We start from the raw sequence: 16,600 nt of genomic DNA on the forward strand, positions 1-16,600 counted from the left end.
TTGCCGCGGCCCCGGCAGGCGGCGCTGCGGGTGCGCCGCCATCGCAGCTCCGCGCAGCTCGGTGGCCGTCGGGGCCGAGCAGGGCCGAGGCGCCTGCGGCGCGAGTTCGCGGGCGCGGGGAGAGGGCCCTGGACTGGGCCGAGGTGACGGCGGGCGGCGGCGCAGAGGCTCAGCGGCGCCATGGGGAAGCGGGACAACCGAGTGGTGAGTACCGCGGGTGAGCGCGGCAGGGAGGCAGCGGTAGAAGCCAGGCCGGCGCGGCGGCCGCCGCTGGGATCCACCACGGCGGGACCTCGACGCGGGCCCCAGCCGGAAGGCAGTGGGGAGCTGGGCGCTGCCTCGGGCTGGGCCTCTCGCCGCGCTTTAGCCGCCGCGGGTGGTACAAGACCGCGTCCGCCCAGCGGCGGGGGGAGGGAGGGGCCCCGCGCTGTGCCGGGTGGGACGTGTCCGAGGCCCGGCTGGTTACGCGGCGTCGATACTAGGAAGCCGGCCTCAGCGCCCCGCGTTGCCAGAAAACAAAGGCGGGCCAGGCCCTGCCCTGCTCTGTTGGCTCGCCCGCGGGCGCGGGGCTTGGGCTGCTGGTGCCCCGCGTGGGCTGCCCCGTGGCGTGGGCGAGCGCGTGCCCGCCGCTCCCAGCAGAAGCCCCGGTTGTCGTGTCAAACCCCGCAGCAGTCGTGACTGACGCCGGCTTTGTGTTCTGCTGGGTGAAGATGATTAAGATGCTGGCCTGGTCCTTACAAAAATAACATGTTCCTATGGTTGCAGCATTCGCTGAAGAAGCTCTGATCGTCATTAAGCCCTCTTTCCTTAAACTTCGCGTTCAGCTCTGCCTGAGCGATCTGATATTTAGCATTACACAGCTCTCTGTTGACCCTGGGAGCCAGCGATCAGGGGGCCAAAAATGTGCTGCTACACACCTGGTGGCAGAGCCTAATTTTACACTGACACGGTCATCCTTTCTCGTATTTTTCTTTAAACTTTTTCATACCAGTTAGACATTCACCTCATGTTTCATTTAGACATTGCAAATTTACAATTAATTAATTATATTATTAAAAACAAATCATAACACTCCGTTTCCCTTTGTAGTACATGTTATGAATTTGTACTTTAATCTATTCAGGAAAATGTCTTTGCTTAGTTTGGTAGAATAATATGTAATAGATATAGTATGGACATACACAAATGAATAGCTAAGTGTCTTTTGTAACTTATTGAGGCATCAAAATAGTGGAGTCTACTGGGAAGGAGTTGATAGTGTTAGTCTGCAAGACACAGCTTATATTCAAAATATGTTTCCCTCTTGTAACTTTTTTGGGTGTATTTGGGTGGCTGTTTATTCTTAGTTTTCTTGTAGGAGGACAGTAGGGATGTACATATCAATGCCAGGAAGTCTTTATATTCCTATATAAGGTTCATTATGCCAAGGTGGCCACTACTACAGAGAAGTTACAGGACCCTTTGCTTTTTTTCTGTGATTGTATAGCTTTCCACCTGTTGACTCTTTTTCATGTCCTTTCTTAAATGTCTTAATAGTCTTAACTTTGCCTGTTTGGAGATGGAAAATAAGGGTTTTTTTTCCCAAACAGGATACTTGCAAGGCAGTAACAGTTTATGTTGCTTGACCAAGGAATCCTAGCTGGCTGAAGGTGCCTTATGCTTTTCATGAGTATGGAAGCTCTACAACAAATGTCTTTTAATAACTGCCTAAGCAAAATGACAAAAGAAGAAAATTAATGCAGACAAGCACTTCCTTTATTGGGAGTGTGCTGCGGTGCTCTCTCTGTCTAGTGACATGCAGTTTGGCAAAACAGTGTAAATAGTTTAAATAAATGTTTATTGTTGAAGTACTTCTTCATAAACAAACCTGTCTGAAATTATAAGAGCACATTTTAAGTCCTGAGTTTGCTAACTGTGGAATACAGAGCAGTATTCAGTCATTAAGTACTTGCAGCTGGAAAGTTAAAGAAAGCCACCAAACGGAGGAAGATTGCTGGATAGTTAGCTGGGTTCAGTTTGAGGAAGTAGAAAAACAACATTCAACAGTTGTAGCCTCTTCTGCAGGTAGAGAGTTTTATTAGGGAGTAGTGGGGCATTCATTTCAGGTTAGCTCAAGTAAGAAATTAGCTCATTTAAAAGCAGCAAGAAGTCTTGTGTTTAGGAATAATAATCATGTAAGAAGCTAGAACTTTCAGGTACAAATTCTTGAATGGTAACCAAAAAGAGTTGACTCACTTTGCTCACTGGAGTAAGCCAACTCATGGATTATATTTCAGTTGTCTTCTCTAGTGGATCTAGTACACTGAAATTACCTTTATTTAATGAGAATGGTGTTCAAATTTTGTTTTCTTGCATTGCTAAAGAAGCTTCTTTTCCCCTCAAAACTGAATTCAACTACAATATTTTTACTCATTTATAGATTTGCAATACAATCAGATGCTACAGTTATTAATATGAATGTGTATCTTTAAGTGCTGTAACTACTTATGTACATATATCTACCTGGATAAAAAAGAAGGTGCTAAACTGTGATTAAACTAGTTTAAATTTGCATAGGTCAGCATTTACTTGCTGGTTTTGTGTAAATTCAAGCAACAAAGCAAAGTCCCAAGAAATGGCAAGCAAATGTAACCCTTAGAGTTGCAAAGTCAACTTCAGTCAAAAAATAGTCCATTTTAAAGTCCTCAGATCACTTCAGTATGGCCCACCTGGTGGTCCATGAGGCTGTAGGGGGGATGCTTTCATGTGGCCTGCTGCCCCTTCCCAGGTGGAGGCTCCCAGGGTCTCTCTTCCAGGACTAAATTTAGCCTCAAGAGCTAAAGGCCACCAAATTGCTTGGAGTCCAGTCCAGAAATGCAGCATTGCCTTGGCTGCTGCTGCAGTGGGAGTAACTGGAGAGGAGGCAGCAACTGCTGCCTTTGACAGCTTTCACAAATGGTCCTTTTCTGTGCATGGTAGTTCCTGCACGCTTACTTTATGGCCTGATAAAAAGCAGTTTTGGACACACATATGGTGAAATCTTTACTTTAAATCTACCTAATATTATAGTCTTTAAAAAAAAAAAAACAAAACCCAACCAACCAAACAGAAAAAAACCCCACAAACAACCTCTCACATTGTACAACCAAAGCTAGTCATTGCTTTGACTATTTTTTTTTCTGCTCCTCTCCAATCTGAACAGTAAGAGTATCATGTGTTTTATGTTTTGCAAAAGTAAATTGTGAAGCATTGAGATGGTGTAGTGATAAAAGCCCGTGAGGTTGAGGGATATGTTGCCTCCCTTTTGTGTGAGCAAAATATTACTGTCATTTGCTAGATTATTTTCAATTAATTGTTGAGATGGATTATGACTTCTAAGTTTTAAAATCCTCTTTTGCAACATCTTACATATTTAGAGTGAATATGGGAGTGCATTAATTTGAAAGATGGAATACCTCATAACATTGGGGCTTTGGAGGGTTGTATTTTTTTCCTACTTAAAATAGCCATAAGTCACAGAATTTTCATACATGCATAATTGTAGCAGAGCAGCACTGCTTGCTTAGCTTTTTGTTAACAGCAAGAAACTTTCTGCAGAATTTGTTGAATCTACTGCCATCAATTTTGAGCAGAACTATAAGGCTATAAGATAGGCTGTTCCAGGCAGTAAGAGCTGAAATTTAATTACATTTTGTCCTAGTTTAGGCTAGGATAGGGTTAACTTCAATGAGGCAGTAGGAAGGGGTACAGCATGGGCAGATGACTCAGGCCAGCCAACAACTATTTGATACCGCACTTACATCATGCCCAGTACATATAGACAGAGAGCTGGTCCGGAGGGGTGCTGCAGATCCACGGCTTTGGCTGCTGGTCGGGAGTGGTTGTGTCAGGTAGCGAGTGGTGAGCAACTGCAGCACACACCATTCCTTTTGTATATCCCCTCATTCACTGTTATAACTGGTTTTTTCCTGAACTTGTTTCTTCTTATTGTTTTTCTATTAAACTGTTCTTATTTCAACCTATGCAGGTTTTCCCTTTTTCTCTGGTTCCCCTCCCCATTCTGTCAGGAAGGGGAGGAGTGAGCGAGCATCCTCTTGGCTCTTTGTCCCTGACTGGACAAAACCACGACACATTTTCTATATCTCAAGGAAGAATATTTCAGCAGTCACGATACTGTACTCAGTTTGTGAAATCATTGCTCAGAGAGAGGAATTATTGTAAGGAACGTGATCTCTTTGTGGACAAGTTATTTCTACTGCAGTATAACTCAAATTAAAAGCACTTACTTGAGTCTTTCTGCCAAACTAACTTGATTTAGTTAAATATTTTGTATTTTTAGAAATTTCAGAATTATTTTTCAGTGAGTGAGGAAAAGTTTCTGTGAGGAACAAAATGAACAGATTTTGGTATCCTAGAACAGCTGAGGGGTTTTATATTTCTTCTTCTTGTTTCATATTCAAGGCTTACATGAATCCCATAGCTATGGCAAGAGCACGAGGTCCTGCCCAAAATTCCGGACCAACAATACAAGACTACTTAAACAGGCCAAGACCAACGTGGTAAGTGGCAATACTTGTCTGAAATTTTGAGTACAAGATTTGTTCTCTCTTACTAAGATGACGGTATTACCTACCTCCTCCCCAGAATACCGACTAATACATTTTGAACGGTTCTTTGCCTGTGGCCAAGATGTCCTTTTCTAAATATGTCTTCAATCTCCTCTTTTTTTAAAAAAAATAGTATTGCATTTCATAAAACATATTTCTCACTTGTCTATAGTTTGGCAGCAGTTTCTCAAAAGAGGAAAACGTTGGTCATTCTACTTCTGTCACAAATCCTAATACCTAAAGCCTGCAGATAAATTTCCTTTTTAAACACAGTAATCTCTAGAAAAACCTTGTGCTGGTATATCCTTAGAATATAGTTTACTTAACAAAATCACCACTTTGAGGTACTATCAGCTTACTTTTACATTCATTCTGTTTTGCCTCCTGTCATAAGACATTAGGGAACAATTTGCTTAATTGTAAAGTTAGCTTTAGGTCTTTCAGAGGGATTTAGCTGCCATACTTAGTTTACTCAGGTTAGGTTGCCGTATGCTTATGATCTAAGGTGCTTTTATTCTCTGTTGGAAGTTCACACATAACTAAACTTCAAAAAAACCCTACAAAACATTAGACACTGAGGAAGGTATTTTTAATGGTAAAAATTGACCTATCATCCTTTTAATGCAGGGAGGAAGTGAAAGAGCAACTAGAAAAGAAAAAGAAAGGATCAAGGGCTTTGGCTGAGTTTGAAGAAAAGATGAACGAGGTAGGTGATGATATTAGTATGTTAATAATTGATCCTTCTTATCTTACCTACTACTTTCTGTGCTATCATTAACAGCATCAAGTATATTTCAGGCCTCTCAGGCTCTTAATGGGTAAAAGTTTTGTTTCATTTGTATCAGATGTTAAGGTTACCTCTTCACCAGTGAAGAGCTACTCTAAATTCAGAGAAAGTTTGTCTTCAAAGTTTTGAAAATTGCTGCTGAATAAAACTTGAACTTTTCATCAATTTAAATACAGTTATATATATCTTTATACTAGTAAAGTAAGCTCATTTATTTCCCAGTATGATAAACTACAGTCTGTTGCTTGAAGTCAAACAATCCAAATATACTGGAAAGAGGTGTCTTACTGAAAACCAACATCTGTGGCAAGGAATGTACATGTAATATTAACACGGGAGAAGGCATAAAGAATGACCTTCAATATACAAATAGGACAATAAAGCACTTATTTCATCCTAAGCTGATTACATTCTCCACCATAAATGCAGCTTTTCTGATGCTTGTGTTCAGTACCTACTAGAGGTCAGCATGGTGCAAGAGATTTTCGTGTATAACTCCTGCTATATACATAGGAAGAAATTGATATACAATGAGTTTAAGTGTTCCTTCTCAGGTTTTAGTATCTTGGGATGAATCTTCAAGCAGTAGTCTTCATCACTGTGTGTGAGTTTCTGGTTGAAGGAGATTATGTTCTCTCTCTGTTACTAAAAGGGCACAATACCTCTAATCTTGGCTATACCTTTTTGCCTAAGAAGTTATTTCACTTTTTGGAGGATCATGGGGTGCTGTTCTGAGAGGATCAATTGCTCTATACTCTGAATTTTAACTTGCTGAGTTTAGTTTAGCATTTTATCATATTCTCTTCCTGCTTTTATCTTTGCTTTATTGTGAAGTAATTGAAACTGGGATGGATAGAAGACAGCAGCCTTTTAGTATGGCAGAAAGGTAGGAAGGGATGCAGGGAATCATGAAATGGACATGAGTTCTTCCTAAAGCCCCTGAGAAAAAAATCTCATGATGGCTAAAAAGACTGCAAGTCTCTGAATAATGAGGTGCCATCTCCTATTTTACTGTCAGATGTGCTTTGTTGTTTAAAACATGACACTAGCACAGTCTTAAAATAAAAAGAACACCTGCCTAATAAAGCCCAGGCTGTTGTTAGAGCCCCCTCAGGTAGCTCTGGGTAGCTTGTCCGTCACAGCCAACCTGCCATGTCTCTTAGCAGGGCTTTGCAGCTAATTCACAGTGTGCTGACTTGGGAATGTGTCTATCACACTGAATTGCACAGGTATAATCTTATTTAATTCCTGATATTTCTATCCCTTCAGCATAATACATGGAGTATCATTGCTTTGCCAATACAATATCAACACAGTTTCAGTGTGAGGAAAGGGAAGATCAGAATGAAAATAAAGAATGAAGCACATGATGTGTCTGACACAGGAAGCAGAACAGGGCAGATTGAAGCTAGCAGCCTTCCAGTCTGATGGAGACAGATTGGATGCTTCAGAGCTCTTGGAAGGGGAGATTTTAGGTAGACCTAGAGAGCTTGTGAAAGATTGAAAAGGAGGAATGAGAGGAGACTCATTCCAAGCACATGCAGTGTGCTTGGCCTAAAAAAAAAAAAAAAGTGTTTCTATGAAGATGTGTAATAATTTAATATTCTTATCATTGTTGACACAGACATTAGAGACACATATACATTGAAGAAAGGATGGGAGAATTTGAAATTTTGCTTCAGGTGATTCTAAAACTGAATCAAATGACCTTTTTTTCTAGTAAGGTACTCTGGATTTCCACAGTGCTCTAGCCAGAGTGCTGTGATACAAAACCAAAAAATACTGTAACTCATGACCTTCAAAATCAATGAAAATGACAATGTTTTAAAACAAAATATCTTGAACATTACTCTATGAACTAACATGATGTTTTGATTAATATTAATCATCTTTAAAATCAAATGTATTATAGCCTTGGTTAATGTTATTTGTTGTTTATTTTCTGTGGGTTTTGTGAATACTGTATAGTATCACATAGAGGACAAGATTTCAAGAAAGGTCTCTGAAAAAAGAGAGTTTGGAAGTGATGCTCACATCACTGTTTGTGTTGGTGGGGTTTTTTTCAGACTTGGAGGAAAGAACTGGAAAAACACAGGGAGAAATTACTGGGTGGAAATGAGAGTTCCTCGAAAAAGAAAGAGGTATGTTTTGTTTTCAGTTTCATACATTCTTTGTTTGGAACTGGATTTATCATCATGCTGCCAATACAGAATGTCATAAATACATTTTAAAAGCCAGCATCAAAATACCTAAATGCACAACAAAAGAACATAATGCCAAAGTAACATTTGTTTTATTTTATTTTTAAGAAAAAGAGAAAGGAAAAGAAGAAATCTAATAGGGTGAGCAAAATTTTCAGTTTTCTGAGCTTTTTTGTTTTGAGATTGTTTTATAAGACATCTAACTTCTCTTGGAAATAGTGAGCGTTAACTGTAATTTTTAATTTAGTTGTTAAATTGATTTTTATTTCAGAGAGGTGTCATTCTATACAAGGAGAATTTTACTTCTGCTTAAAGAGATGAAAAGAGCATTAAAATGCATTACTAAGTTTTAAAATGTTAGAAGTTACTTTTTACCATTGTATTTAACAAAATCTATGTCAGATTAACTTCTTGGAAGTAAAGTTTCATTGATAATATTTTGCAAGTTAAGAGACTTTAAAGGAAGTGTTTGGATGGACTTTTGACAATTTGCCAGACTCAATGCTGCATCTCACAAGCTTCACTTTTTGTTGTGTTTGGTCAAGTTGTCTTCATCCTCTTCTTCTTCATCAAGCTCTGATTCTTCCAGCAGTTCATCTGATTCAGAAGGTGAGGTAAGAACTATCTTCTTTGACTCAAACATATTTTCTTCATGAGGCTTATTTAACACTGATTTTTGGTAATGTATTTTAGAATATTGAGGGCCTGATTTGCATATAACTGTTTAGCATATGTATCAAATGTATAAAAAATAAAGTTGTGAATCTTACATGTATATCTGTTCAAGAATTTCTTTATAAACACTATAAATTCTGACTGGCTGTCTTGTAAAGTGAATCCACTTCTGTCTTAATATTGAATTGCATGCTCTTTCAACAGAATCCCCCCATGTAGGAATTTGATGTTCTCTATTCTTTACGTTTAAAGTAAGTCTTTAGTGAGAATAAATTCAGGGTTGTGTGTTTTGTTTTGGATTTTTTTTTCCCCTACAATATTTGTGGATAGGATAAAAAGCAAGGAAAGAAAAGAAGGAAAAAGAAGTATCGCTGCTCCCGGAAATCTTCAACAAGTTCCAGTTCTGAATCTGAGACAGACAGCAAGGTGAATATGCAGATGTGTTACCCTTGGCAGTTTTCTTGATACTGGTTGTAAAGACCTAAACATTTCTGACTTTCACATATCAGTTTTGGTTTTTTTTCTTCCAAATTTAAAGCTGTGAGTTCTTATTGTAGCTGAACTCTACTTGGATCTTCTGGATGCAACCAGGAATCTATCACCACTGGCCATAATACCTGGCAGAAATAATTTGATCCTTATAAAATGAACATGCTTTATTCCAACGATTTGTAGCTATTTTTCTGATTTCAAACATATGCAGCTTTTGTGCTGCTCAAATATCTGGTTTTAATATTGTATAACACAAAAATATTCCAGGAAGTTCTGGAAATTGTGCCATTGAATTGAACAGCATCTATGAAAATACAGATATTCCATGGTATCAATGGCCAGAGTATTGCCTTTTTTAAATATTCATGGACTGAGTAGTTTCCTGTTGGAGAACTGAGTCCTTCCCAAAGTGCATATGAAGTTAAGAGTGTCTTTGTCTTTTTCTGAAAATAGGGCAATGTACACATCCAGGCTTACTGAATGAATGAAAAGTTGGAGAAGATAGGAAGGAGTTTTTTCTGTGATATTAGCAATTTTCTGTGTAACCATGGATAGTAACTGTACTTCTTGTCTAAATATTAACAATACGGAGAGTTGTTAAGGTTCTGTGTATAGTCTTTATCACAGGCTTTCATTAGGATACCTAATTCATTGTGGTGAATCACTTTTTGTATGGACCTATGAATTTGTGCTAAGGGCAACTTTAAAACTTAGGATACCTAAAGGGGCACAGAGATATGTTTATTACTGAAATTGGAAGGCAGAAAACTCTGAATATATGAGCGCTGAGTCAGGCATGAACAGAAAATAAAGACTCCAGGCTGTTCTATGTTAGACAGGTGTTAAATGTGACTACAACAGCAATAGCTGGTATCCTTTCCAGGGCTTGCGCTGCAGGTTACCTGGTTCCATACAGACTTTTTCACATTGTTGGTTCAGGAAATTAGCAGCTGGGTCAAAATTATGGCTTCTTCATATTTTTCCTATTAACTGCAATGTAGAAAGAAGAACTTCTGAAGAATAACCTTCAATAGAAAGATTGGATCAGACTACTTTTGGGATTTCTACCTTTTTCCTGAAATAATTTTGTCATGGCTTATTTTTTCCTTTCTATTTAGGACAGCGCGAAAAAGAAAAGGTCAAAGGAAGAACATGAAAAAGAAAAGGTATTTTTACTCTTGAAATAGTTATAACTGTGTTTTACATATGTAATAGAGCATGCTCCTCCCCCTTTCCTTTTTTTTTATTATTATTCACATGGTGAATGCAATTTACACTTTTAGAAGTTTTCTGTCCAAAACTGCAGTCAGAAAGTATTCAGAACCCACAATATGAGGTGGACTTTCAGTTGAGTTCAGCTTCTGTTTTAGTTATAGTTGCTATTAGAAACTACTGAATCTGTTTTTGTTATTAAGGTAAACTTCAAAGATATATAATTTGCTACAGTAGATCACCTGCATTCTAATATTTTGGGATTTATCTTGAGCAGTCACACTGAGCTAAAAATATGTGATGGTATTTGAGTTGCATGCCTTGTACGATACTGGCTTGATGCTGTGAATTAAGCAGAGACATCAAGCAGAGAATATATCTATCTAAATGTAGATAATTATAGATACTGTACTTACGGCTGCTTTGAAAAATTCCAGAGAAATATACATCAGCTTAAGAAAAGTTAACTTATTCTGTCTTTTCTCTGAGCATAAAAACTCTCTATCCTTCCCACCACTTCACCATTTTATACACACACCTAAGGACTTTCTTCCACTATATTTAACAAAAATAATCTTGTTGACTTGAATTTTAGTTATTTTTACACTATGTGTAAACAAACAATGCTTTCAGAATACACCGTGGTCTTTCCAACTACCTTTCTTAGCACTCCAGTTACCTTTGTAGCAGATCAGCCTCTCCTACTCCAGTCAGCAGTATTGACTTTGATGTACAAATTCTGTATGACATAAGGCAAATGTGTCCTCCCATTTCCATGTCACAGTGTCCATTTCTCAGCAGTTCCTTTTAAGCTTCTCTTCAAAGACCAAGTATCTACCATAGCCCCTTATTCTTGGTTAATCTGTAATGCTGCTTTGACACATCTTCTGAAAGTGAAGACATTTGAGGACTAGAGGTCTTCCCCATCTTAAACTGCCCTGTCTCTTAAATGGGCTGTGTTTGTGTGTACTTTTTCCATGGGTATATTTGGGAAAAGCTTGAAGTACCTATAAATAGACTAAACAGCATGACTGAGATGTGTGATTCTACTGTGCTAAAAGGGATGGGGTGGGGAAGTAGCTCATCAGAGCAATCTCATGCAGCATCAGAATTTTAAAAGTTAATTTAAGAAAATACTGTCCATACAAATTGTTGAAATGCAGCTGTCAGGAACAGCTTATCCTGGTTGGATAAAATTAGGGAGCTTTTTCTTTTAATTTCATCAACAAATAAAGAGTTTGAAGGGGCAGTGTTTGTATACACATGTTGAGACATCTTCATTTACTCAGTAGTGTTTAAGTGGTGAAACACTTCATTTTCAAATTCTTACTCCTACACATGTTATTATTTGAAATAAGTGACTGTAGTATTACTCAACTCACTTTTAGAAGGCTGCTGTCTCTTGGTAACAAGAGAAAGGAAAATACAGTAAAATATTATTTCCACTAAAATATTTTTTAAAGTTGTTAGAGTATTTTTTTTTATGATGAATGATTAGTTTCATGTCAACAATATTTTAAAATATTTCACAACTTAAATATAGTATTTCAATCTAAGTTTTATGCAGAAGTTTTAATAAAATTTGAAAAGACTGACTTTATTCACAAATATATTACTTTGTGTAGGAAGGCAAAAATCACCACAGGAAAAGGAAGAAAACTGATCGTGGTGATGGACCTTTATCATCAGAATCTTTATCAGAATCAGATCAGACAGAGGAGGTCAGTGGGAAACATCAATTTCAGATGTTACAGTGCTTTTAGCTAACTGATTCACATGGGTGGATGAACAAAGTAGCTTAGATTTAATACAGTGTTTAAAGTGTTCTACTCTGTACAGTTGAATTTAAGAGTACAACACATTCTAAGTTGTTTGTAATTTTCTCTTAATAAAAACATTTAATACCACTCCTATCACCTACAAGTAATTTTTAATTCATTTTCTTGAAAATTTTCAACTTTTTATGGATATTTTAGAGCTCAATGAAATGAGGCAACATTTTTGGTGTGGTGTCCGTCACAAAACTGGCCTCTGATGTTCAAATAGATTTTTTGGCTACCTTTTCCAGGGAGTTACTACATCCAAAATCTTTTCTCACCTTTATGTATAGCGGCTTTGCAGATTTGTATTCTTGTAGGATTACATTTGAGAAGGTTCCAGTGTGTTTTTTAATTAAGATTTTTTGCTACATTATTGGCCCAGTAACTTTACCTTTTTATCTCTGCTCTTTCTTGTTCTGCTATTAAAAGCAGAGTGTGTTCCCAAATTCAATGGTTAAGGAATAAACAATGTTTCTTCATGAGTTGTTTTTCAGTGTGTTCTACCACTATTGTGCCATCATGTATTTATATACAACAAAAGCTCAAACTTTTACTTTTACTTAAAAAAAAAAATCCAGCTTCTCTACTATTTGGTTTTTTAGGTGCAAGCAAAAAAGAAGAAAAGCAATGAAGAAAAAGAGAAAACAGCAAGTATCTTTCTTACTCATACTGTAGTTTTAGGATATAAATACTCCGTAGTTACCTAATTTCCAGTTTCACATTTTTCAGTAATACAAGTGTTTTCTAGGAAAAGTCTACTGTCAGATGAATCTAAATTAACAATTTCTCTATTTACATTCTAAAGTTTCTTTTTCAATTGTTGAATTAAATGGAAGAATTTGTCACTGTTTTACTTATATAGATATTTAATATTCAAGATTTATGTAAATTTAACACTTACTGCAATGTATATTTTACTCTGTATCAACCTACTAGAATTACTGCTATCTGTATAGGTTCAGGTAGCACAGCAGTTTGCCACACAGATATCAATGCTGTTCTTTTGTTAGTGCTGAGTATTCTTTGGTAAGCCTCCTCTACCAGACCAGGAAAAGGGCCTTAGGACATAATTGCTGCAACATCTACTCTACTCTAACTCTTCCCCCAACTAAATAAAAAGCTGTCAACAACCTCTTACTTCTCTCAGTTTTGTAGATTTGTTTCCATTGGGAAAATTGAGAGGAAGGTTCAGCACCGATTTATACAGAACTCAAACTAGTAACAGGCACCTGAGGCTTCTCACTTAGAAATATAGTGATTCTGAGATCCTAAATGCCCACTCCAGATGTCTCTATGACTTTCTGGCTGCACTGCCAGCAGTGGTGCTCCTAAGTGGATGTCTCAGTTGTCTAGATAAGTTGGGCTGAAGGGAAGGTTTACATTAGTCACCTAAAATAGAAACATCAGTGATACTCAATACATATTTTCCATGGAACTTGTTTGCTTATTTGTCATCAAATAAGCTGTTTGCCATCAAATTTCTTGTGACTGTGGGGTTTTTTTCTTAGAATAATTTTCTAAGAAATATGTATAAATCAAAGCTTTTATACCAGGGTTGTTTTGTTTACATAACGTCCCACCTAATCAAGATTTCTAGGTGAAATTTTGCTTACAAAAAGCCCCCAAGATTGTATCTCTCAGCTTCTGTATTGCAATGATTAGGATAATAATCTCAGCACTGAATTTAGTAGGGTTAATTAAATATATTAATATTTACAATTGAGATCATAATTGTTTGGGTTTTTTTAAAATGAGGTGCAAATGCTGGAGATTGTAGCCAAGTGTAGTTCAACTATTTCCTGTTCCACAGTAACAAGCAAATGTCTCTGCTTATCAGGCTTGTCAGAGCACTTTCTTACTAATTTCTCAGAAATCTATAAAGCACCAGAAATCAATGATTAGAAGATTAGGAAATGTAATAATGACAATGATGAGGTGTGAAATAGCCAGACCCCATGATTGAGATAAATTGACAACTGCTCATAATAGTCCAAGTTACTGGGTAAAATAAGAATTTTCTCTTTGTGATTTCACAATAGGCTTTTGTAGAAATCTCTTGTGAAATCTGTTTGTAAATCTCTTTCCATTATCAGAATTTAATAGATGGGGGTTTTATTACACACTAATGTCTATTTGATTCTACTTTTTTTAGGATAAAGTAAAAAAGAGAAAGAAGCACAAGAAACGTGGTAAAAAGAAGAAAAAGAAGATTGCTGGTTCAAATTCGGATTCAGAATAATGTTCAAAAAAATACGACTATCAACAGAAGTGCAATGACTAAAGGAAACTTAAACTGTGAAATGACAGCAAACTTTACCAAACTGCATGAGTTTTCCTGTGTTTTCGAAATATTCCTAATCTTTCAATAGCCAGCCAGATGCAACTGTGCTGGGAAAGACCATTGTTATTGCCTGCTGCTTAATACATGAGGTACAACTTTTTTAAAATTCCATTAAGCAGTTAGATGTTTGACACAATATGAAATTATAGTCCAGCTGAGGTGTAAAATATTGGAAAATAAGACTTAAACTTTTTAGCTAGTAAAAGTAGTCTTTTAAAGCATTAGTAATAGTCTTTATTTGTAAATCAGAACAAATAAAAATCCCAAGTTCGTACTATAGGTTAATATTATACATAAACTTTTACAAGCTGGTCTCTGCTAATGGCATTTACAAAATGGGAAATTAATGATAACATTTTAAATGCTGCCTTTGTAGAAATATTTGCCCATTACCGTCCTCATACTTATGAGAAAGGGAATGCTACTGTTTTGGCTAACCAAGTAGGGTGCCTTTGCCTTTGATTCTTGCAAATCTCTGCTATTTTTAAGCCATGCAGCATCTCTAAATCTAGGGAGTCCAGAACTATTGTCAGCAAATGTTTTCTGAATGAACAGTTCTGGGCTTCTAAGCATGTGCTTCTGCATTAAGCAAGAGCAGCAACATTTTGCAGTATAACTGACATTGAAAACCTGAAGACTTTACCTCTGCTTCTGTGAAATAGCGATATATCTTTGCTAGTAAATATGTGTATTTTGTTTAATGTAACTTTAGTTTCGTTGGACACTTCTTCCAAACACTGGTAGCTTTCTTTGCATCATCTTTAGAATCATTTTGCATGATTTGTAATATTTTTAAATTCATGAAACACAGGTAATCGTTTGTTGTAACCAGCTGTATGACTTACGTTCCACATGCAGTTTCATGTATGTATTTGGTTATTCCTGTAGTTCATTGCTGTGTTTAAGTGCACACTTGCTGAAGATATTTAGCATGTAAAAAGCAGGGTTTTAATACCTTAACAGCTTCATATTGAAGCTGATTTTACTCAAGCAAGTTCAGTGGCAGACCTGTTATGTGATGTGTCTTGTTAGATGAAAAGCTGCTGCCAGAATCTCATTAAAGATGCTGTTTAAACAGTTTGTATTTATATTTTTGTACTTGAGGGTTACAGAATGTTGACCTAAATCATAAAGCTGTTTTACTTTAAGCTAGTTGCTTTGGAAATTGAAAAAAGCTTTTATAAATTAAATGTGCACACCAGAAAACATAAGCAACTGTTTGATATCACTTTTTAAGTGACATTCTCCTGTCTTCCACTGAAGTACATATTGCAACTGCCCATCCATCCTGAGTGGTCAACTATAGATCATATGCAGGAGTCACCCTTTATGTCATTGCATGGGTGCTAATTTAGAATATACCTCTATAGCATACAGATGTATCAAATACGGTATTGCCAAGAATTTCATGACCTTTAAGGACTTTGATGATTAGGCTACCAACCATAATTAAAAACTGGAGGAGAAGGATGATTTTGTATAGCCATGCTACAGAGACTTCCATTTAAGTCCTGGGGAAAATAAAACCATGGAGTTACAGCGGTGTCCCTCTAAACCGTAGTAAGAATATTTTCATCAACTATTTTCTGTCTTTGGGTTTGATGTTACTGTTTCTAGACATTGTTTTGTTAGGTTGAAATAAAGGCAAGATTCGGTGTGCGGTAGGAGTTTGGTTTGGGGCTTGTCTACAGTTGTTGGGGTTGTTTTAAGTTGTGGTGTTGCAGTTTTGGTAAAAGAACTTGAATTGAACCACAGCATAAAATTATCTGTCCTGTCTGATACCTTATTTGACTTCTACATGACTACCTGCAACACAAAGAAATAGAAGTGGAAGAGAGTCCTGTTCTTTCAAATGCATAAGCCAGTACGTGACTTCAATTGTCTGATTATAACTGGTTGTTCTGGTTCGCTGTGGGCTTCAGATGCTGCTGTCAGGCTTGGCAGTGGTGTGGCTGCTGAAGGGGCTGACTCACGGCAAAGCTGCTTCAATACTGACCGTGAAACGTTTCTGTTTCCAGTACATTAACAAATCCTTGTGTGTCATCTTGCTTTTTCCCGAAGAGCAAAGCCTGTTCACACCCCTTAGGCTCTCCCAGTTTGTACATGCTGAGCCCCTGAGAAGGAGATGAGATAGCAGATAATATTAACAGTATTGTATGTAATAATTTTTAGTTATTCTTTTGCAGAAGTATTTTTAGAAGTTTGAAATCAAGCCCCCTTTTTTCTGCACCTGCTGTTTTATTAACGTACGATGAGCACTGTGTAGATGTGGCCCTGCGGCAGGGCGCCGCCGGCAGGCTTCACGGCAGGCCGCCCCGCCCGCGTTGCCCGGGCAGCAGCGGGGAGCAGAGCGGCGCGGCGTGCAGCCGCCATGAGCAGGAAGAGGCTGCAGCAACTGGTGGACTCTCTGGGCCGCTCCCCCAAACACTGTGAGTCGGGGCCGGGCAGCTGGGAGCTCAGGGTTGGGGCTGGGGGTGAGCGGGCTC

General features: G+C 37.8%; 3 protein-coding genes across 16 annotated transcripts in view; 2 read left to right on the forward strand and 1 right to left on the reverse strand.

The window, feature by feature from the left end:
* FAM133B (family with sequence similarity 133 member B) lies at positions 1–15,191 on the forward strand. 3 transcript variants are annotated; one of them, XM_061997256.1, is made up of 11 exons: positions 1–204; positions 4,441–4,538; positions 5,214–5,292; positions 7,440–7,514; positions 7,683–7,715; positions 8,120–8,188; positions 8,580–8,675; positions 9,860–9,907; positions 11,579–11,674; positions 12,376–12,424; positions 13,926–14,005. In XM_061997256.1, exons 1-11 carry the CDS (start codon positions 181–183, stop codon positions 13,928–13,930), a joined length of 672 nt encoding a protein of 223 aa, XP_061853240.1. In that variant the 5' UTR covers positions 1–180; the 3' UTR covers positions 13,931–14,005. The 3 variants fall into 3 exon arrangements, with proteins under 3 accessions (XP_061853240.1, XP_061853239.1, XP_061853241.1); XM_061997255.1 differs by having other exon boundaries at positions 2–204; positions 12,376–12,420; positions 13,926–15,191; XM_061997257.1 differs by lacking the exon at positions 11,579–11,674 and having other exon boundaries at positions 2–204; positions 12,376–12,420; positions 13,926–15,191.
* ANKIB1 (ankyrin repeat and IBR domain containing 1) overlaps positions 1–16,600 on the reverse strand; it is a 410,605-nt gene that overhangs the window by 235,970 nt on the left and 158,035 nt on the right. The gene's annotated exons all lie outside the window — the stretch shown is intronic.
* The window catches only part of CLXN (calaxin), a 19,037-nt gene continuing 16,554 nt past the window's right edge, over positions 14,118–16,600 (forward strand). For 10 of the 12 annotated variants that reach the window (XM_061997248.1, XM_061997250.1, XM_061997249.1 and 7 more), the window contains exons 1-2: positions 15,270–15,978; positions 16,287–16,543. In XM_061997248.1, coding sequence (XP_061853232.1) covers positions 16,381–16,543 — 163 coding nt within the window. In that variant the 5' untranslated portion in view covers positions 15,270–15,978; positions 16,287–16,380. Of the gene's footprint in view, positions 14,204–15,269; positions 15,979–16,286; positions 16,544–16,600 lie in introns of those variants that run through there. The other 2 variants (XM_061997243.1, XM_061997244.1) reach the window with 2 other exon arrangements.

Source organism: Colius striatus, chromosome 5 (genome assembly GCF_028858725.1).
Source record: "Colius striatus isolate bColStr4 chromosome 5, bColStr4.1.hap1, whole genome shotgun sequence".
NCBI lineage: Eukaryota > Metazoa > Chordata > Aves > Coliiformes > Coliidae > Colius > Colius striatus.